The sequence below is a fragment of the Arvicanthis niloticus genome, chromosome 1, assembly GCF_011762505.2.
Source record: "Arvicanthis niloticus isolate mArvNil1 chromosome 1, mArvNil1.pat.X, whole genome shotgun sequence".
NCBI classification, from domain to species: domain Eukaryota; kingdom Metazoa; phylum Chordata; class Mammalia; order Rodentia; family Muridae; genus Arvicanthis; species Arvicanthis niloticus.
The window spans coordinates 75067859-75090917 of record NC_047658.1 but is presented as its reverse complement, the minus strand read 5'-3'; the positions used below and the strand labels follow the sequence as shown (position 1 = coordinate 75090917).

General features: G+C 38.0%; 2 protein-coding genes across 2 annotated transcripts; both read left to right on the top strand.

The window, feature by feature from the left end:
• The first annotated feature begins 413 nt into the window (after window positions 1–413).
• LOC117723149 (olfactory receptor 2D3-like) lies at window positions 414–5486 on the top strand. The gene is made up of 2 exons (XM_076916944.1): window positions 414–605; window positions 2614–5486. Exon 2 carries the CDS (start codon window positions 3539–3541, stop codon window positions 4469–4471), a length of 933 nt encoding a protein of 310 aa, XP_076773059.1. The 5' UTR covers window positions 414–605; window positions 2614–3538; the 3' UTR covers window positions 4472–5486.
• Window positions 5487–10314: 4828 nt separating this feature from the next.
• On the top strand, window positions 10315–18155 carry LOC117723159 (olfactory receptor 2D3-like). The gene is made up of 3 exons (XM_034522610.2): window positions 10315–10523; window positions 13077–13261; window positions 16588–18155. Exon 3 carries the CDS (start codon window positions 16600–16602, stop codon window positions 17521–17523), a length of 924 nt encoding a protein of 307 aa, XP_034378501.1. The 5' UTR covers window positions 10315–10523; window positions 13077–13261; window positions 16588–16599; the 3' UTR covers window positions 17524–18155.
• The last annotated feature ends 4904 nt before the right edge of the window (window positions 18156–23059 follow it).

Genomic DNA, 23059 nt, shown 5'->3' with positions numbered 1-23059 from the left:
ATAAACAATATTTTTGAACATTTTACTAGTGAACCATTAAAAAATGCAAATTTACATTTTTCTATCAATACAGAAATGTTGACATGTTGAGATCTCTCCTTATATGTACTTCAAATTCATTTTGCTGCCATACATAGAGGAGGGACTATTGGGTCACTGTGAGATGCAGAGCATACAAAATTTTTGCGATGTTTACAGAAAATTGGAAAATAGACTTGTACAATTTAATCTGTGGCTACAAATCAAGAAAAAAAATGTCCCAAGGCATCTCATTGTGTGTGAAGGTAATAAAGTGAGCTATTGTTATTGCCAAGAGTCGCCCCAGGGAATATTGTTTGCATCCTCTCTCAAGACCTCAATCTTAAAAGAACTCTTCTCAGAGAAAGAGTTGAGGTAAGTGCTGGTGCCTGGAAGCCGTGCATCTACACTAGCCAACAGCAGCTGGTAATGGGGTCTACTGCAGTGCCTGCTTCCATTCCAGCTGCCACAAGAGATGCCTAAGAATCACTGGGCCCTAACTCCAATCTGCAGCTAAGAAATCTAGACATCTAATGTACTCAGTGTGAGGTCCCTGCATCTGTGCTTGCTCTTCTTCAGGCTGCTGGGTAAGAAGATAGTTGTTTCTGTGACCAAGGAGGATGATCCTGAAGGAAACAAGATAACCCTCAACCTCAGAAACCTTGAGTCTATCCCAAGAGAAGGCCAAAACCTCATTTCAACCCATGGTGTACTTGGGAGAGAATGTTTTTCGTTTCTCTCATCTTCTTTAGAATCCTTAACCTTAGAAATCTTAGCTTTTTAAAGTGCACCCCTTCTGGTTCTAAAATTGCCCCAAGAAAGCAAATGAGTCCATTAAAAAACAACTAATCATTTTTCTCCACTAGTATCTTACTGCTCATTGAGTATCCAGTCTTATCCACAGTGGTATTTTCTCCCTCTTTTGCTGTTCTCATGATCTGTTCTTAGCAAAGCCCCTTGGAATTATGGGGGTATTGCTTGCAGCATATAGTAGAGCTTCATCTGTGTATAGTTAATTACTCTGGCAAGTGGGAAGAGGCCAAAGCTGGAGAGCATTGATTTGTGTTGGTTCTGTAGGCACCAGTAGAACAGTGTGCAGAGAATGATATACTCTACCTGGAGCTAGAACAAGAAAAAGACACTTACTGCAATTGATGGCTCATTTCCACCTTAACCCGAACAGCTGCCAGTGAATCTTTCCATATATACAATAGGTATACACACAAGTGTTATTAACTTGTGGTTCTCCTCATCAAATGATTTCCCAATTCTAGAGAAACAACTTATTTCTGAGAAACATAAGCTATGCCTTCAAAATTGTATATTATGCTTTAAATAGGTCAAGTAGTTCTTGGAATATTTGAGTGCACATGTATATAAATGACAGTATTAAGGAGAATCTTATTAAGTCATGCACTTGTTCATTTTTTCATTCAGCTAGTTGAGATTTTTGAAAATTTATTTCATGCCAAGAAATGCAGACATATGGAATGTTAGAATTAAGATAGGTTTATTAACTTGAAAAACCTTAGAGACACGTTATGGTCATATGTTTATGAATGTATAATTACTAATATTTAATGAATGTGCATGTTAACATTTACCAAATTATACAGGGGAATGAATACCACTCACTGCATAAAAACTCACCATATTAGAACATGGCAAAGTCACTTATTAAAACTATTGAAAAATGGGATCAGCAACGAAGCATTGATTGATAGTCTTAATCATTTTGGACTTATAAAATATTCTTTTTAAAGTTTTCTTAATCTTTATTATTAAATTATTTTATTATTATATTATTATTTTGTCATTAAATTAAACTATTATTAACTTTAATAAAAATACATTTTACAGTATACCCAAATGTATATTTAAAAATGCACTCACATACTGAAGGAAATATTTCCTTGAAACTATGGTTATGTAATTGCAAGAGTCAGTATTTTCTTTTTATTTTAATTAAGACATACTAATGTTAACAAACTATATTTAATTACCAATGAATATATTGTAAACAACAGTTTAAAAAGCATGTATCAAAAGATTATTTTGATTATTGATTGAGGTTTATATGTGTAAACACAAATATGCCTGCAGTTTCTGATTTTTCCTATTTTAATATGGTCCGGACAGTAGGATTGACTTTTGTTCCTGATAACACTGTTGAAAAGTATTTTTTGTTGTTTTTGTTTGTTGGTTTTTTTTTTTTTTTTTTTTTGGGACAGGGTTTCTCTGTATAGCCCTGGCTGTCCTGGAACTCACTCTGTAAACCAGGCTGGCCTCGAACTCAGAAATCTGCCTGCCTCTGCCTCCTAAGTGCTGGGATTAAAGGCATGCTCCACTACCGCTCGGCTTGAAGAGCATTTTTAAAAAAGATTTATTTATTTTATATATGTGAGTACACCATTGTCTTCAGACACACCAAAAGAGGGCATTGGATCCTATTACAAATGGTTGTGAGCTACCATGTAGTTGCTGGGGATTGAACTCAGGACCTCTGGAAGAGCAGTCAGTGCTCTTAACCACTGAGTCATCTCTCCAGCCCCTCTAAAGAGCATTCTAACATGGGTACTTGATTTTTTTCCCTAGGAATACCCACTCCATCTTCATGTTCCATCACTTACTTTCTGTACTCCTTTCTGGTCACTTATCCTTTATCTTGTATCCAGTCATCACACTGATTGTTGCAGATATACACCAAACTATAGTGACTGTGTATCCTGCCTGGCTTCTGAATACTTCACCAATGCCTGGTTTCCTGCCAGTGCACACATCTATCAATTGCAGTCTGCCAAGTTGCAGCATGAATGATGCCAAGTACTATTAGGACACATAAAACATTGTCCTTTTCAGACAGTTCTTATGACTCTGGACTTCATGAAAGAACCGTTATATGATACTGCCTAATTTTGATCATACGTCTTCCATTTGTTTATACACTATAACAAGGCTATAGCTTTGTAATTCCTCTTTGAGGGAGTGTTACTGGAGAAGATAATAGAGAATTCCATTAAAAGAAAATGGAGAAGATGATTATTGGCATCTGATATTTTATTAGATCAAGGCTAACTTATTCTTTGTTATAAGTAAACTGGAAAGTAACACTAGAACTTTCTCATCAAAGGAAGGATTCTTTATTGTTTTCCAAATCCATATAATATATTTGTACCTTTGATACATGATCTTAATATTTATCACAATGTGTAATTTTTCATGTTAGATTAACAACATGGAATCTATCTGAAGACGTTTTCTGAAATTATTCACACAAGGTTTGAACAATGGCTCCATAGATAATAGCGCTGTCATCAAGGATTTCTGAGAATGGTCTTGTTTTCAATGTACCTATCAATCAGCTTGCTTTAGGAGCAGTATACCTATGCAGAAAAAATAATTTCAATGATTTTTTAACCAATTTTTTTCTTCCCATGGCATTTTTACTGTCTGGATTTGACCATCATATTCAACATTTGATTGTTCTGTCTGTGTATGCTGATTTGTGGGAGTAACATCCATGGGCAAACTAAACCACACGTATGTGACTGAGTTCATCTTGCTGGGCCTCTCTTCAGATCATCAGACACAGATCCTGCTGTTTGTGGTATTTCTCATCATCTACCTGATCACTGTGTTGGGGAACCTGCTCATCATACTCCTCATTCATGTTGACTCCCGACTTCATACACCAATGTACTTCTTTCTAAAAATTCTGTCATTGAATGATCTCTGTTTCTCCACAACCATTGTTCCAAAGATGCTAGTCCACTTTCTAGGTGTCAGAAAGACCATTTCATTTGTTGGGTGCTCAGTACAAATGTTTCTTTTCCTCATTATGGGGTGTACAGAAAGCTCTCTTCTGGCAGTCATGTCATATGACCGCTACATAGCTGTCTGCAAGCCCCTGCACTATTCCACTATCATGACACATAGGGTTTGTGTTTTGCTAGTTGGAGGATCCTGGGCTAGTGGAATATTTGTGTCTGTAGTAGATACCTCATTTACTTTATGCTTGCCATACCAGGGACCAAACCTAATCAATCATTACTTTTGTGAGCCTCCTGCACTCTTAAAGCTGGCTTCAGAAGACACCTACACAGCTGAAATGGTCATATTTGCAATGGGTATAATAATTCTCCTAGGTCCTGTCTCTCTTATCATTTTCTCCTACTGGAATATTATCTCCACTGTGGTTCAAATACAATCAGGTGAGGGGAGGCTCAAGGTCTTCTCTACCTGCAGTTCACACTTCATTGTTGTTATCTTCTTCTATGCCTCAACAATATTTACCTACATGCAGCCAAACTCAAAGAAAATGAATGAAAAGGATAAGGTAATCTCGGTATTCTACTCAGTAGTAACATCCATGATGAACCCATTCATTTATAGTCTAAGGAACAAGGATGTGAAAGAGGCATTAAAGAAAGTAGTTAAAAGAGAGATAAGATAGAAGAATACAGGAGGTAATCAGAAGTATAGGCTATTCTGAAGTCCATCAGTGTCTTAAACACCTTTTGTTGTGAACTATCTCTAATCTGAGAGTAAAGTTCAGTCATGTGTACCAAAGAATGTTTCTGCAATCTTGTCCACAATTATTATTTGTGGATGTGGCTCACTTAATTTGTGACAACTTTCCTATTAATAGTAAATAAAATAAAGTAAAACAAAATAAATTTAAAATAGTGAGAAAATTCTACAAACTGCAACTTTTATGAACCAATCTAATTCCGCCATGGGACATTTCTTTTAGCTTTAAACCTTACAGGTATTTATCAAACTCATACTACCCTACCATTATTCATAGCCATCTTTGCTGATTATAGTTTTAATCCATAGATAAGCAAACTACTTCTATAACTGGTTATAATGGCACAAACCCATAATCTAAGTATTCATGAGATGAATGCAGAATGATATTTACAGTTTAGGCAAGCCTGGACTATATAAGGATTCTTGGCCAGCCCAAAACAAGATTAAGATCTTGTCTGAAAACCAAATAGGCAAAGTATCCTGATAGTCAAGTCAACTCTCAGTAGTGGATCTGCTGCTACAGAAAAAAGGTTTATTTTTCATCCAGAACACATCTTTAATATTTCCCACATTCCTCATACCAAGACTGATTATTGGTTCTAGAGAACTAAGATTGAGAAGCAGCTTTCTTCATCAGAACTGTTTCGAGAAATCTGTCCACTCTAAATACCATAGCAGCCCCTCCCTGGACAAGTTCTCCTTTCCTATGCAGGTGGATAGAAATAATTGTATTATTATTTTTATGATCTCCTCTATGGAAAGTAGACTACAATGGCTGACACATTTTCTCTGTGAGCTCAGTTGGCCCCTGTAGTACTATATGTAACACAGGGCAGGCACAGTGTGGATGAGATAGTCTCTAGGTTCTTACTAGAGTTCCAGATGTAACATTCCCTTCCCTTCAAAGAAAATAAAATAATATTTCATTCACTATACTTCATTAACAGTTCAATTCTAGGCTGAAGTGAAATGAAGCCTACACTTGGTTGGTGTCTAAGGACACTACTTGTCTCCATCCTTGGTCTCAAAAGCCATGACAATGTAAGCTAGAGTCATCCTATTGTTGCAAATTTCCTTCTCTAGTTGGTCATTTCTCCTGGAAGGACTGTGGTGGCACAGACACATCCAGTCTTCTATGCTTCTTGTTTTAGGCTTACATATGTCTTCCTGTCGTGTACCACCTTTCTACCACGGAGCTCATTGTAAGAATTCTCCTCATGAAAAAACATTGCAGCTCATTTTAGGACCCACTCCACCTTTTTCACAAAGTGGGAAGAACTCAAAAACACTTTGTAATAATTGAATTAGCCTCTCATTTTGTGATAATCTCTTACCATATATGAAAACAAAGTGATTGTGGGTAAAAATAAGGTGGAAGAGGGGAAAATAAAAGGGGAATTTTGAACTTCAAATTTGCCATATTGACTTCTATCTTTTCCAGATTCAGTGGTCACAAATGTTTTGCATGACCAAAGAGGTCATATGGTATTGCACCATAGTAGATCTGGATGGGAGGGTATGTGGGAAGAACCTGGGAGGTAAAGAAGGGAGGGGTAATTGTAATCAGGATATATGGTATGAGAAAAGATTCCATTTTTAATAAAAGGGGTAAAACCAACAACAAGAACAACCACAAGGAACTACATCTTTTTTTAGCCACATACTTCATTAGAGATTTTATTGTCCCAAATATTTTGACTGCTATACACTACCAACATGAAGAAAGATATCTTGAGAACAATTTTCAATTTTCTACTCTGTCATCATTTCATGGAGAATAGCATCTCCAGGGAAAGCACACAATGGAGTCTCCAGAAGAAGAGGGACAACATTTGAAATGTAAATAAATAAAATAAAAGGAATTACATCTTATATACAATTTGCAGGGTGAGAAATGACCAAAGTCCCTGAAAGCTAAGCCAGTCGATGTTGGCACAGGAGACCTCAGACACATATGCCTTAGGAATAATAACCACAGACAAGGGGAAAGAGTTAGGATCCCAGAAGCCAGAGCCTTAATGACTGTGAGGCACCAGCTCCAGCCCCAGACTAGCCTTGCCAAGTTAAGTCCTGGACAAGAACACAAAGATAAAAATTTCTGTTGTATTTTCATCAGGGTCTCTGAGAAAGCTTTGGGCCAGCCTGGCTCTCCACAATTAAGATTTTGAAAAATCTATTAAAATGTAACTTCTTAATATATCTAAAGCACAAGAATTAAAACTTATTTGTATATTGATACTTCTGTGTTATGAATGACTTTAAGATGAGTGAGTTTTATAACAATTTATAACTGAAGTTATCAAATGCAATATATTGTAAAATGTTCAAAATAAACAATCTGCTTATGCAGAGCTCATTATAAATGGGATATTTAATTATATGTCCTCAAGATAATTCTCAGAGACCATTGTGGAAGAGGAGGCAGAAAGATGATAAGAACCACGGATAGTGGATGTCTGCATGGAACCAGTGTTTGCTAGACATAACAATTGCACATATAAATCTACAGTGACTGGGACTATGTGCACAAGACCAAGTGAGTGAAAAATCCTGTCATGGATGGGCAGAGTCTTGTAGTCCTATCCTCAGCATAGAACTGTTGGCAATTGATGAATCCTGGGAGCAGGAGAATGGATGGGATAGGGCCTTTCAAACTTACCCAGGCCCTGGTAGATGTTTCTAAACCAACATAGAAAAGGAAACACTAAGCAGACTCATTATTACTTTTTGTTTTAAATTTTGAGAGGGAGGGAGAAAGAAAAGAGAGAAAGAAGAGAGAGGAGAGAGAAGGGGAGGGAGAACGAGGCGGGGAGAGAACCACATGAAGTTGGAAGGAAAAAGCAAGCATGGGGGAAAGCATGGAAGGAATGAGGGGGGAAGGAACTAGTGGATTTTACAGAACATTTTATATGAATTAATGAAATTCTCAAACAAGCCAAAAAGCCTCATTTTCTCATTGTAGTCCAAGGGCACAATAAGATTTTCTGAAAGCATTTGATTACTTATATAACATCTTTATTTTCAACATTTAATAAGCAATGATTTTATTGATGTTTTAGAATTTTGAAGCATATTTGGAGGAGATATGGATAACTTTTGATTAAACATCTAAATGCTTATCTTCCTTTCATTCAGAATCAAGAAACACTATGCAATAATTCTACATAGCACTCTTTACCAAACACCAAAGCAGGTATTTGAAAACACCCTTATAGGTTTAATTTTTATTAGCTCTTTCTTGATTTACAACTCTGATTCATGTCTCTGATAGCTTCATAGTTATAGCAACAACTAGGCACTTTCAGCCCTTGAGTTTCTGCTGTCTTTTCTATCAAAGGAGACAATGGGATTATAAAAAGAAATATTAATGGAGACTATTAGGATAGGTAAAATGTCAAGTTACACATGTAGTCTGGAGACACCCTGGTTCAATTCTAGATTCTGTGATCACTGTTCTCACATAAGGTTCCAGCATGTAGGGAGTGACAGGAAGTAACAGTTGTTTTCTTACAATGATTATCACTGCTTGGAAAAGCCTAAACTATAAAACAGTTTTGAGATAAGAATGATTCTATATAAAAATTCTCAATATGGGCCATAAGTAAGAGGGCTATCTAACATGAACTTATGAATGTCCTTGAAGACAAACTTGCACTGAATTCAATTTGTAACATTGCTACTATTCTGGGGAATAGTAGGGCACTAATCCTGATCTTTCCAACCTTAAAATTTGTTACATGCTAAACCTAGAAATTTTTAAAAAATGGCAATAATTGTCCCACAATGAACAGATTATCTGAAATATATATTGTGCAACACAGGGAGGGATGACTTGCTTTGCAAGTTCCCTTTCAGTGTAGTCACACCCAAGCATATAGAGACAAAAAAGTTATGTGTTCAGCTTTCAAAGAGTGAGGATAATGTGTTGTTTATTTTCTTTTTTTATGACTTAGAAGTTGGCTGGGTTTTCAGCCAATGTGATACTGAAGGAAAACCTGGGATGTGTAACTGTGATACAACACTTCCTCAAGCTCATCTTACATGTCTGCTTGTGTGCTAAAAACCAAAGCTCCACACAGTGCTAACCAATATAACCTCAGAGATGGCACCTTTCACAAACTGCTAACTACTTCTCTGTAACTAGAAGTATTTAAAATTTTTTATAGTAATGACATCACAAAGCTGGAATGAAGACATGTCTGTGAATCACACTGTTTATAAAAACTGATCACGAATAGAAAATTGGAGCAGTCATCAGGCTAAGAAAATCAGAGACCAAAGACAATGCTTAAATAACATTGCAAAGCTTCAGTTAGATCTTAGATTGGCAATTACTGTGTAGCAACGGTCAGGTGAACACACAGTGTGTAGGAAGCCAGTGTCACAGAGACAACCTGTTTGAAGAATGCTTATGCTAACAGAGCAAACCATTTTTAAATCTTAAAGGTAAACAAAAAAGTTTCTCATGTTTTATAACAGTCTCTTTATGTAGCTGTCTTTGCCTTTGTACAGAGATCTTTTATCTTAAGTCTGCTTGTCAATTCTTGCTATTATTTCCAGGAACAGACTTCCTTTAATAAAAACAACACAACAGAGTCTATTATATTGTAAGCTAGTCTACACACGCACACATGAATATACACATGCTTCCATTTTTCTATAATATAATTTCATTTAGCTAGAAGAATTAGAATGATTTTCTTTTAGCTTTAAAAATACTGATTTATTTTTTAAATTTTGTGTGTATGGGTGTTTGTCTACCTGTATGCCTATGTGCCATGAGTGTGCCTGATGCTCCTAGAGACCAAAAGAGGGCATCAGATCGCCTGGAACTAGGTTTGCCACAGAGTGGGTTCTAGGAATCCAACCTGGATCCTCTGGAAGAGCAGCAAGTGTTCTTACCCGCTGAACCACCTCTCCAGATTGCATAAGTAAAATGTTTTGAGTATGAGCACAGACAAGGGTTTTGAATCTTCTGATAGTAGTTTTCAGAATATAATCCAGTTGATGAACAATAAGTCAGCTCTTTGTATCTACAGACTCTGCATTGAAGGATGCAAATAGTTGTGAATAAAAAAGTATATATCTCTTCTTACAAAAATATTTTTCTGCCACTAGGGAGGCTAAAGTAGGAGAACTGCAAATTCTAGGTTAAAGAGTGTGACCTTTTAATAAGCCCACAAGTATATAGGTCTATACTGAGCCTATGAAGATACTTTAGGCATCGTAGCCAATCTATAGATGGTTGAAAATATATGGCAGACTGTATATAGGCTATGTGTAAATATCATTTAATTGGTATGAAGATTTGTATGGCCCAATGATTTTGGTGTCCACTCCTGGAACAGACGCCTTCAGTGTCTCAGTGACAGCTGTTCCTTTATCAGCCACACTTCACACTGTCCTCAGAACTAAGACTTATAACCTGAACACTAAGGCAAAGGCTTAGAAACCTCAAAAGTCCATAGGGTAGTCTGACACCCATTATTAAAATACTGAACCTCAGATGAGTTTTAGGTAATTCTGTTTCAGATCATTGTTTTCACCATTTTGCTTCTGGGGATTGAACCAAGGCCTTACACATGTTAGGCAAACACTCTAACACTAAGGTGTATTGCCAGCCACAGATCATTGTTTTCTCAATGCCTGTGGGATTTCTTATTGTCAAAAGGTTTACAAAATTAACAGTACTGATTACTTCAGGGAGTTCTCTTATTAGAACAGCCCTTAGGACCTCAGGTTTGAAGACTTCCTGGAGGAAAGTCCTCCAGACCCAGGCTGGTGGTTTTTTAGTAGATTTCTAACTGTGACTCTTCATAGAACAGTACTCACTGGATTAGGCTAGTGTAAGATCTGCATTTGATGCACCAGCCGCCACTTATTTGGGGAACAGAAATGAAGGTTGCCTGGTAGGCTGTGGATATCAAGGCTGCAAAAAAAAATTGTACCTTTCTTTGTCATTCCTTCTCCAGGTGAGATTGGGGAAAATGCTGAGGGGGAGTTACTCCTTTCAAGAAGTCTGTTCTTTATTTGGTTCATGCCAGAGGAATTTGCTTCACTCTTTCCCATTTGGCTTTGAAAGAGAATGAGTGCTCTTCAGAAACTGTGCTCCACAGTTGTTCTGGAGCTGGTAGGCTGCTGGCTGAAGCTACTGTAATGCCTATAAATACTATGCATATCCATTGCCTCTTCATAGCTCTAAAAGCTACTCCCAGAATTTCTTCTGTCTCTTCCTGTACCAGACCATGCATTTTAGGGGTTCCTTTCTTATTCTTCTTACCCACTTGGGTTTGGGCATTCAAAGCTGGCAGGACTGGGTACAACCTGACCCTACTTACCTGGAGATAGAAGTGGGAACAGGCATCACCACAGAAGCTGTGTGAAATCTGAAGATGTGTTACTGTCTCTGTTCTCAGGTGAACTGAACCACCCCTCTAAGTTGACAATGAGTTCATAAATTCTCTTTAACATGGTGATCCTGGGGTTTCTCAGTCAAGACTTTTCTACTCCTAAGCCAGAGTTCCAGGTTTCAGCCATCCACAGCTTCCTTTATCACTCACAGTGACTATATGAACGTGCTGTGCATTGTCATGAGTCTGTCCTTGTTATTTCAACTGACTTTGATTACATTTCTTTGTTACATTAGGTGATACTGGGAAATGGGTGATAGAAATAAACTAAATGACTGTTTCACAATCATGAAGAAGCAGTCCATCTAGAAAGCCCTGCAAGTGTAGGTGGGAGTTGTAAGTTCATACTCATAACTCACTGGATATCATCTAGCCTAGGGTCTAGGGAGTTTCAGCCCAAGAAATCCTAGCAGGCAGAGATGTGTGTTTAGAGAAGTGATTTCACATGAAAGCTCACACAGATTTAACTTGACTGACCTACTGTGGGAAGTACCTGTTTGCTCTGCCTCTGGAAACCACACAAATAATATTCTTAGAGGAGAGGGGAATCACATCATCCCAGTGAGGAGAATAAAGTTCTGACTAATACCCAGTTTTAGGGTATGCCTGAATGCTTTCCCCTTAATCTGCTATCTTCCTAGTTCATTGAATCTGAATATTAGTGCAATTTAACTTTCGTCTAAAAAGCAAACTAAAATATCAACTTGTTTTCACATGCTTGTTTCATGCATGCTTATTGCTTAGTCTTATCTATTTTTGTTGGTGGGGATTGCAGTTTGTATAACTTTCCTTTTTTCCCCTATCTTCCAGCTCTTAATTATTTTTTCCATTTTTATTGGTTATTTTATTTAGTTACATTTCAAATGTTATCCCTCTTCCCAGTGTCCCTTCCACAAGCCCCCATCCCATCCTCCCTCCTGCCTTTATGAGGGTGCTCCCCCACCTGCCCACCCACTCCTGCCTCAGTGCCCTAACATTCCCCTCTTCTGGGTCATCAAGCCTCCACAGGACCAAGGGGTTCCCCTCCTAGTGATGCCAGATAAGGCAATCCTCTGATACATATCCAGCTGGAGCCATGGGTACACCTTGTGTACTTTTTGGTTGGTAGTTTAGTGCCTGAGAGCTTTGGGGGGGGGGTCTGGTTGGTTTATATTGTTGTTCTTCTATGAGTTTGCAAACCCCTTCAGCTCCTTCAGTCCTTGCACTAACTTCTCCATTGGGGCCCCCACACTCAGTACAACATTTGGCTGTGTACATCCACATCTGTATTGGTCAGGCTCTGGCAGAGCTTCTCAGGGGACAGCTATACCAGGCTTCTGTCAGCAAGTACTTCTTGTCATCAGCAATAGTGTCTAATGAACTATATGCTTCAATTACTGATTTCAGGAAATTTCTATGGCTTGGGAATAATAAAAAGCATATGATCTCTTTTAAATTTTCCTCTCAAGATACAGTTTCTCCATTTTTATTTTTCAAACTAGCATCTGCTGCATAAAAATAAAAATTTTAACTATCAGAGTTATTAGCATTTTAAAATTTTATCTTTATTCTTTAGTTTTGGTATAGTGAAGAAAGCTTTTACTAGCAAATACTGCATAAATAGATAGATAAATACATAAACCAAAGACAGGTAGCAATGTAATTTTGCAGAGTACAGAAGTGTTTTAAAAGCTGAGTCATCACTGCATGCATATATTATAGTAAGTTTACATTTGTACTAAAATCTGTTTCAACTCTTTATTTCTTGGCCAAATATTTTGAGTCTGCTTACAGTATAATTACATCAAATAAGAACAACATATCTATACTTATGATATTTTATATCTTGGCACATAGGGCTTTTCTATACATCCATCTTAAATTTTAATTTTTATATTTTATTTGAAAGATACATATAATAAAATGACCAAATGAAGGTAACTGATACATTCATCCCCTCAAATTCTTATTTTAATGAGGAAAATTCAAAATCCTATTTTCTAGATGTTTTGAAATACATAACTAATTATTACTGTAGTTGCATAACTATACTATAAAAACCCAGAACTTGCTCAGACGACTTAATTATATATCTATACGTGTTAACCAATTCTTCTGTATGTTTCTATTTCCCAGACTCTGATAAGCACTATTGTACTCTCAAATTCTGTGTGATCAACTATATATGTACACATGAGCAGTTGCTGTGGCCTCTCACTATATAAACAGTGTTGCTAGAGGCCCAAAGCAGCAGGACCAAGAACCATGGACTGAAACCTGATCCAGAATAAAACTTCCTCCTTTCAAGCTGATTATCTCAGGTATTTTTTTTCATGGCAATGGAAAACTGATACAATATAGTTTTCTTGCCTGGCAGATTTTTGTTTTGCTGCTGTTGTTTTTTTTTTGTTTTGTTTTGTTTTGTTTTTTTTTGTTTTTGTTTTTGTTTTTGTTTTTTTCGAGACAGGGTTTCTCTGTGTAGCTCTGGCTGTCCTGGAACTCACTCTGTGTAGACCAGGCTGGCCTCGAACTCAGAAATCCACCTGCTTCTGCCTCCCAAGTGCTGGGACTAAAGGCATGCGCCACCACTGCCCGGCTTGTTTTTTGTTTTTTTGTTTTTTTTTAATTTCTTTTCCCCCTTTCTTCTCTATCTGAACACAGCATCCGTTTATTTGTTGTTTATTTTGATAATGATGTTTGGCATCTGGATTGAATGTTTTCAGAGTTAATGGAAGCTTATTCAAAATTCACTTATTTAAAATAAGTGCACACAGATTAGCACAATAATAAGGTACTTCATTAAAAATCAAAATGATAGTACAGAACTGAAAGAAATACCCTGCCAAGAATGGCCACACGCCACAGGAGTGAGAGGTCTCAAGGGGACTCAGGTTTCTTTTATGTGTTCGAAAGTTGGACTCTGTTATTGGTACATCTCTATTATGATTGTCAGATTTGGATTATGTAAGCCTTTGTCCCTTCCTACAGTATATCTAATTGTAATCACATACATGCCAAATTAAGCATTGGCAAAACATTGAAATTAGAAGGTTGTCTATAAAAGTTCACTTTAGAATGTAATTTGCCTTATTGTTCATGCACCCTAAATCAGCTCAGCCTGGATTAGCCACCTTTCCAGGTACCTGTACATGAATGGTGCACAGCTGTTTAGAGTCTATGTTTGATGGTCATCAAAATGAGGAGAAACACCCTATTGTTCATTAGTGCTTATGAAGCTTGATGTGGAAGAGGGTCTGAGGTTGCTAACAGCTTTCAAAAAACATTGTTTGGAACGGTGTGTGTGTGTGTGTGTGTGTGTGTGTGTGTGTGTGTGTGTGTGTGTGTGTGTGAATAGTACATGCAGACAATGATAACCAGGCCATAAAGTACATTATTAAGGAGGGACATGTGTACAGCCCAAACTAAGTAGAGTCCCAGGTTGTTAAGCTATTCTCACTGATTGCTGTTGTAGTCTCATGAGGATTCCTTTTTTGTTTGTGGTGATGTTTGTCATTTAGTGTTCTTATAACTGGATTTGAATCAATTTGGATCCCATGAGTCTGATGAATCTAGAAGTTCACATCTCTTTTAAGACATGTAAAATTTTCAGATATTATCTCATTAAGTATGAATCCTATGCCTCTCCTGTTCTTTTTCACATATCACATCCATACACTATTGCTTGTCACCTCTCCTGTTCTTTTTTACACATTATGTTTACACACTAATGCTTGTTTAATAGTGCTTTACATGTTTTTCAACTCGAATCATATTTATTTTTCTGTTAACTTAGGTGATTCCAAACATCTGTCTTCAAATACAGAAATCTCTCACCATGACTTGGCTGTATTAGCTCTCAACTGTATTTTGTTCATTCAAAATTGCAGGATACAGAACAATTGTCATTAGAGAAGCCAGATTATTAATCCTCTAATGTCTTGTTTTGTCTTTCCACTGTGAATAATAGTCATCTTATGTGTCCCTGAAGAGAATTTGAATAGCACTTTGAATCAGTGGACTTTCACATTGTGTTTTCACCTTCACTATTGGATATGTCTTAGGTACGACCAAAAATGAAAGATCCTCAACAAAGCTACACCTAGAACAATTAGCTTTGTGTCCTCTTTTAAACTTTACGGTAGCCTTTCTGGTAGTTAAAACTTATTTGATGTGTAGTCTTTGGTTATTGTTAGTCTCCGTGTGTGGTGCTTCTCATTTCCAAGTTTTTATAAGGTTCATAAAATAAGAGAAAAAATTCAATTTTAAAAAGTGAAAGTAACAGAAACTGGTAATTACTGGCTGTTAGAGGCACCCATTACATTATGTTTGTGTGTTTTGCTTTTGTTTTTGTTTTATCAAAAGATTTTGCGCAAAAGGAGAAGAAAGTATATGCAGCACATATTGGGTTTGTTAAAAATATATTACTGAGTAAAACCTTGCAAGAGGCAGCTACTTTTAATATTCTCCAGTGTGGGGAGCCAACAGAAGGCAGCTATCATCCTTGGAGCCATCTTGAGCCATATACCCTGACAAGAGACTTGTTTACAATAGCCTACAACAGCTGAGCACACTCTGATAACATCTTGTTTTAGATACCCAGGATTTTCCCTTGGGTGTGTGAGACTTAAAGGTGTAATTTAGAGATAAGACCTAAGGGCATGACTTAAAAGCATGACTTAAAGGTATGGCTTAGAAGTGAGACATATAAAAGGCGAGAGGCAGACAGAAGAAATAAGTAGGCACCTGAGACTCAAGACAGGCAACTATTATTAGACACTCAAGACTTGGAAAGAGAACTAGGATTAGACACTTGTACTTGGATGAGACTTGAGACTAGAAGTTGGAACTGGAAACATGGAACTTGGAGGCACTAGGGACTGGGAACTAGGGACTAGGAACTCAAGACTTGGGACTTGGAGAGAAGAAGAGAGACTGAAGAATAAACGGGATTGAATCACACTCTGGTCTCCATTCTTCCCGTCCATCCTGTCACTCTCTCTTGCTGACCAGCAGACTGGAACAGCCTGGGGCAGTGCAGGCTCTAACAATTTTTCCCCCAAGGCTTTTGGCAGTGCTGGTTCCAACATTGACAGAGCGGTCCAAGACATTTTGGTCCCCAACGTGGGGTAGTGTGGTTCTCAACACTCCAGTACTCTCTTCAAAGTAAAAGTAAATGATAGAAGTGTTGGGCAAAGAAAATGATTACAGACATCTCTATGGGTTGTATTTCTTTGCCCAAGTGTTACACTATTATATACTTGTAACTATAAGAAAAATGAGTTTTTATAAATGTCATCACTTTATAGTGTGGAAATCTAACCTGGTTTACAGACACACCAGTTTCTTTACCTAGAACCCTAGGTAAAAGGCCAGGGGGACTTTGAGCAACACTATGGTTTTCTGCAGGACATGAGTCAACAGAGGTTCTGGCCAATGGCTGCACACATTGAGAAGGATTGTTTCATAATAGTGCTATTACAAAATCTAATAAGAGAAGGCTTCAAACTGACTGTCAAGATACAAAGCAAGCTAAAACTCAGACTTAAATACATACTGCAATGTTGGGAGTGTGATTAAAATACTTAAGTCATTCAGATGTTCTGAAACAACTGATGTATGTGTTTCTTTCCTTGATGCTCTTCTACAGAGACAACCATTCATGGGTGAAGACAACAGAACCTCTGTGACAGAATTCATCTTCCTGGGCCTCTCACAGGACCCACAAACACAAGTCCTGCTCTTCTTCCTCTTCCTCCTCATCTACCTGCTCACTGTGCTGGGAAACCTGCTGATCATCGTGCTCATCCACTCAGACCCCAGACTCCACACCCCCATGTACTTTTTCCTTAGAAACCTGTCCTTTGCTGATCTCTGCTTTTCTACTACCACAGTGCCCCAGGTGCTTGTCCACTTCCTGGTGAAGAGGAAGAGCATTTCTTTTACTGGTTGCTCCATACAATTAGTCATGTTACTTCTGGTAGGGTGTACAGATTGTGCACTTCTAGCAGTGATGTCCTATGACCGCTATGTGGCTGTGTGCAAGCCTCTGCACTACTCCACCATCATGACACACTGGGTATGTATCCAGCTAGCTGCAGGGTCCTGGGCCAGTGGTGCACTTGTGTCACTGGTAGATGCTACATTCACATTGCGTCTTCCTTATCGAGGAAACAATGTCATTAACCACTTTTTCTGTGAACCTCCTGCCCTCCTGAAGCTGGCTTCAGCAGATACTTATAGCACAGAAATGGCCATCTTTGCAATGGGTGTAGTAATCCTCCTAGCACCTGTCTCCCTCATCCTCACCTCCTACTGGAACATCATCTCCACTGTGATCCAGATGCAGTCTGGGGAGGGAAGGCTCAAGGTCTTCTCCACCTGTGGCTCCCACCTCATTGTTGTTGGTCTCTTCTATGGATCAGCAATATTTGCGTACATGAGACCAAATTCCAAGATAATGAATGAAAAGGATAAAATGATTTCGGTGTTCTACTCAGCAGTGACCCCAATGCTGAACCCCATCATATACAGCCTGAGAAACAAGGATGTCAAAGGGGCTCTCAGGAGAATAACTTCAAGATAGCATTTTGAAGATGCTATCAAAATAAAAATAAATTAGTATAAAAATTACAAAAATCAGTACTTAGCTTTGAGATGGCAATGTGAGTGTGTTAAGAATGACAGCGATATTGAGAGAAGGAATTTTTTCCAAGGTTTTTCTTGTTTTATGCCATTCTTTTACTTTCTTTTTTTCTTTTCATATCATTTTTATGTGTTCCATCTTATTGATGATTTAAAAGAGAGGATCTTAATAGACCCTGGAAAGAAAACTGCAATGAAAAATAGAAGGGGAAAGATCTTATTTGCAAATGGAAGAAGGGAGAATCAGAAAGGAAGTAAGGGAGGATGTTTGGGAAGGAAAAAGGAAAGAAGCAACAGGATAGCAATTCTTTTCTAACTCATACACAATATGGAAATTAAACAAAGTAAGTGTTATAGTATTTGTCCAAAAAAATACCCAATGGAACAGCAATCTCTCACAAATAGGAGATTATATTTCTTGCAATGAAGTTAATTTGTGTCATTTGTATATGCATTTGGCAATTGTATTTTGAAGATATACTTTATATTCCATGCACCTTTATAGAGGGTGGGAAGTAGACATGAAAATATAACTCATGTTACATTTCTGGCATTTATTTTTATACTAATTGTAATAATTTCTGAAATTAAATAGAAATTATATTAGCAGAATAACAAGTGATAGATGTTTATAAATTTAAGAGGGTAGACATAAATATAAAAATAAGTCATCTGGATGAGAAAACCCTTGAGTTCAATGATACAGAATCTGGATACTCTCCTTCCCTTCTTTCCTTCCATCATTCCTTTCTTTCTTTCTTTCTTTCTTTCTTTCTTTCTTTCTTTCTTTCCTTCCATCCTCTATTTCTTCTTAATTATACATTTCAATTTTTTTTTGTATTTTATTTTTCTCTCATACAGTACATCTCAACTACAGTTTTCCCTCCCTCCACATATCTCTCTCATATCCTCTCCTCTGTTTTTTTCAGGAAAGAGAAAGCCTCCCAGGGATATCAATAAAATACAGCATAGCAAGTTACATTAAGACAAGACACAAATCCTAGTATTAGCACTGGGGGAGGTAAACCAGCAGAGAGAAAACAATCCCAAGAGAAGGCAAAACCATTAGAGACAACCCTGATCCCACTGTTAGCAGTTCTACAAAATCGGCAAACTAACAAGCATAATTTATATGCAGAGGACCTAGCACAGAGCTATACATGCTGTGCAATTGTTGATTCAGTCTGTGTGAGCACCTATAAGCTTTGCTGACTTGATTTGGTGGCTGGTGTTCTGGTATTCTCAACTCTTATGGCTCCTATAACTCTTTCTTCGTTCTTTCAGGGGGGTTCTCTGAGCTCCAAGGGAAGGAACTTGATAGAGATCGCCAATTTGGCTGTTTCTCCACCCAATATTTGGGCATGGATCTACTCCTATATGCTGTTAAAAGAAGTCTCCTTGATGAAGCCTGGCCTAGGCACTGGTTATGAGTATAGCAGAATATTATCAGGAATCACTTTATTGATTTTTTTCTATACTAAGTCTCTGTGCAGTCTAGCCTCTCATTCATGGTTATTCAGGCAGTGTTGGGCATGGGCTCCCTTTTGTGGAATAGGCCTCAAATTTAACCAATCATTGGTTGGCCACCCCCACAGGTTCTGGGGCCCCATTTTTTTAAACACATTTGGCAGGGAATATATATTGCAAATAAAAGGTTTTGGGACTGTGTCGTTGTCTCACTCACACCACTAGAAGTTGCCTGGTTACAGAATATGGCCAGTTCAGGCTCCTTATCAGCTATTACCAGGAGTTCATTCTTGGGTCACCCTCATAGAAGCCTGTCAGTATCTACTGCAGTATTTCAACATCACCCCCCGCCCCCCAAGCCTTCTAGGAATCTCTTCCCATACTCAAGCTCCCAAATCTGGCTAGCTTCTAAAGCATGTGAAGTTAGAGTGATTTACAGGAACAGTGATAGAGAATGAAGATGTTATAGGATGAAGTTCAGCAAGCTGTTTTTGATCTTAGTGGGGCATTAGAACTTTGTAATGCAGATCCAAGTTCACATAACAGAATGTACAATGTGCTCAGTTGCTTGTTAGAAATAATGTTTTCAGTAGAGAATGAGGTGAAATAGATAGTTGGTGAATTTCCCTTTAAACATCTGATGGACATGTAATTTATTTTTTAATTGGATATTTTTTATTTACATTTCAAATGTTATCCCCTTTCCTGGTCCATCCCTCCAAGACCCCCTATCCGATCCTCTCAACCCCTGCTTCTATGAGATGTTCCCCCATCTACCCACTCACTCCTGCCTCCCTGCCCTCAAATTCCCCTACACTGGGGCATTGAGCCTTCACAGGACCTAGGGCCTCTCCTCCCATTGATGCCAGACAAGACCATCCTCTACTACATATGCGGCTGGAGCTATGGGTCCTCTATGTGTATTCCGTAGTTGGGGGTTTAGTACCTGGGAGCTCGGGGGTGGGGGGGCGCGTTATCTGTTGAGTTGATATTGTTGTTTGTCCTATGGTGTTTCAAAGCCCTTCAGCTCCTTCAGTCCTTTCTCTAATTCCTCCATGGGGAACCATGCTCAGTCCAGTGATTAGCTGTGAGTATCCATCTCTGTATTTGTCAGGCTCTGGCAGAGCATCTCAGGAGACAGCTATATCAGGCTCCTATCAGCATGCACTTTTTGGCCTCCACAATACTGTCTGGGTTTGGTGACCATATATGGGATGGATCCCCAGGTGGGGCAGTCTCTGGATGCCCTTTCCTCAGTCTGCTCCCCACTTTGTCCGTGTATTTCCTTCAGACAGGAGCAATTCTGGGTTAGAAATTTGGAGATGAGAGGGTGGTACCATCACTTAACTGGGGGCCTTGACTAATATCTGGATATGGTCTCTACAGGTTCTAGCTCCCCTTTGTTGGGTATTGCAACTAGTGTCATTCCTATTGGGTCCGTGGGAACCTCTTGCTTTTCTGGCATTTGGGACTTTCTGTTGGCTATCCCCAGCTCTCCATACTCCATTGCTATACATCTCTGTTCAATTTCCTGAACCTATGCATATCATCCCTGTCTCCTATACCAGATCCTGCCTCCCTTTCCCCCTTCCTCTCTTCCACCCAAGTTCCTCATGCCCTCTACCTCCTGTGAATATTTACTCCTCATTCTAAGAACTGAAGTATCCACACTTTGGTCTTCCTTCTTCTTGAGCTTCATATGGTCTGTGAGTTATATTATGGGTATTGTGAGCTTTTCCCCTAACATCCAGTTATCAGTGAGTACATACCATGTGTGTTCTTTTGTGACTGGGTTATCTCACCCAGGATGATATTTTCTAGTTCTATCTATTTACCTGTGAATTTCATGAAGTCACTGTTTTTAAAAGCTGAGTAGAACTCCATTATGTAAATGTACCCCATTTTCTGTATTCTTTCCTCTGTTGAGGAACATCTGGGTTGTTCCCAGAAACTGCCTATTATAAATAAGGCTGCTATGAACATAGTGGAGCATATATCCTTGTTATATGTTGGAGCATCTTCTGGGTATATGCCCAGGAGTGGTATAGCTGAGTCCTCAGTTAGTACTATTAGTAGTTAGTTTTTCTGAGGAACTACCAGACTGAATTCCAGAGTGGTTGTACCAGCTTACAATCCCACCAGCATTGGAGAAGTGTTCCTCTTTCTCCACATCCTAGCCAGCATCTACTTTCACCTCAGTTTTTGATCTTAGCCATTCTGATTGGTGTGAGGTGGAATCTCAGGGTTGTTTTGATTTGCATTTCCCTGATGACTAAACATTGAACATTTCTTTAGATGCTTCTCAGCCATTTGATATTCCTCAGTTAAGAATTCTCTGTTTAGCTCTGTACCCCATTTTAAATAGGGTTATTTGGTTCTCTGGAGTCTAACTTGTTGAGTTCTTTGTATATATTGTACATTAACCCTCTATTGGATGTATAATTGGTAAAGATCTTTTCCCAATCTGTTGCTTGCCAGTTTGACATATTAACAGTGTCCTTTGTCTTACAGAAGCTTTGGAATTTTATAAGGTCCCATTTGTCAATTGTTGATCTTAGAGCATAAGCCATTGGTGTTCTGTTCAGGAAATTTTCCCCTGTGCCCATGTGTTTGAGTCTCTTCCCTACCTTTTCTTCTTTTAGTTTCAGTGTATCTGGTTTTATGTAGAGGTCTTTGATCCACTTGGACTTGAGCTCTGTACAAGGAGATAAGAATGTATTGCTCTGCATTCTTCTGCATGCAAACAGCCAGTTGAACTAGCAAATGTTGAAAAGGCTGTCTTTTTTCCACTGGATAGTTTTAGCTTCTTTGTCAAAGATCAAGTGACCATAAGTGTGTGGGTTCATTTCTGGGTCTTTGATTATATTTCAATGATCTACATGTCTGTCTCTGTACCAATACCATACAGTTCTTATCACTATTGTTCTGTAATACAGCTTGAAATTAAAGATGATGATTTCCGCAGAAGTTCTTTTATCTCTGAGAGTACTTTTCACCATCCTGGGCTTTTGGTTATTCCAAATGAAATTGCAAATTGCTCTAACTCTATGAGAATTGAGTTGGAATTTTTATGGGGATTGCACTGAATCTTTAGATTGTTTTTGTCAAGATGGCCATTTTTACTATATTAATCCTGCCAATCCATGAGCATGGGAAATCTTTCCATCTTCTGAGATCTTCTTCTATTTCTTTCTTCCAAGACTTGAAGTTCTTGTCATACAAATATTTCTCTTGCTTGGTTAGAGTCACAACAAGATATTTTATATTATTTGTGACTATTGTGAAGGGTGTTATTTTCCTAATTTCTTTCTTATTCCTTTTTCCTTTTGAGTAGAGGAAGGCTACAGATTTGTTTGAGTTAATTTTGTGTCCAGCCACTTCACTGAAGTTGTTTATCAGTCATAGTAATTGTCTAGTGGAATTTTTGGAGTCAATTAAGTATACTATTATATCATCTGCAAATAGTGATATTTTGACTTTTTCCTTTCCTATTTGTTTCTCTGTGACCACCTTTTGTTGTATAATTGCGCTGGCCAGGGCTTTGAATACTGTATTGAATAGAGATGGAGAGAATGAGCAGTCTTGTTAGTCCCTGATTTTAGTGGAATTGCTTCAAGTTTTCCTCAATTTAGTTTGATGTTGGCTACTGGTTTGCTGTATATTGCTTTTACTATATTTAGGTATTGGCCTTGAATTCTTGATCTTTTCATGATTTTATCATGAAGGGATGTTGAATTTTGTCAAATGGTTTTCAGCGTCTAATGAAATGATCATGCATTTTTTCCCCTTGAGTTTGTTTATATAGTAGATCACGTTGATGGATTTCCTTATATTGAACCATCCCTGCATTCCTGGGATGAAGCCTACTTGATTATGGTGAATGATCATTTTGATGTGTCTTTGGATTCAGTTTTCAAGAATTTTATTGAGTATTTTTGTATCAGTATTCATTAAGGAAACTGGTCTCATAGTCTTTCTTTTTTGACTCTTTGTGTGGTTTAGGTCCAAGG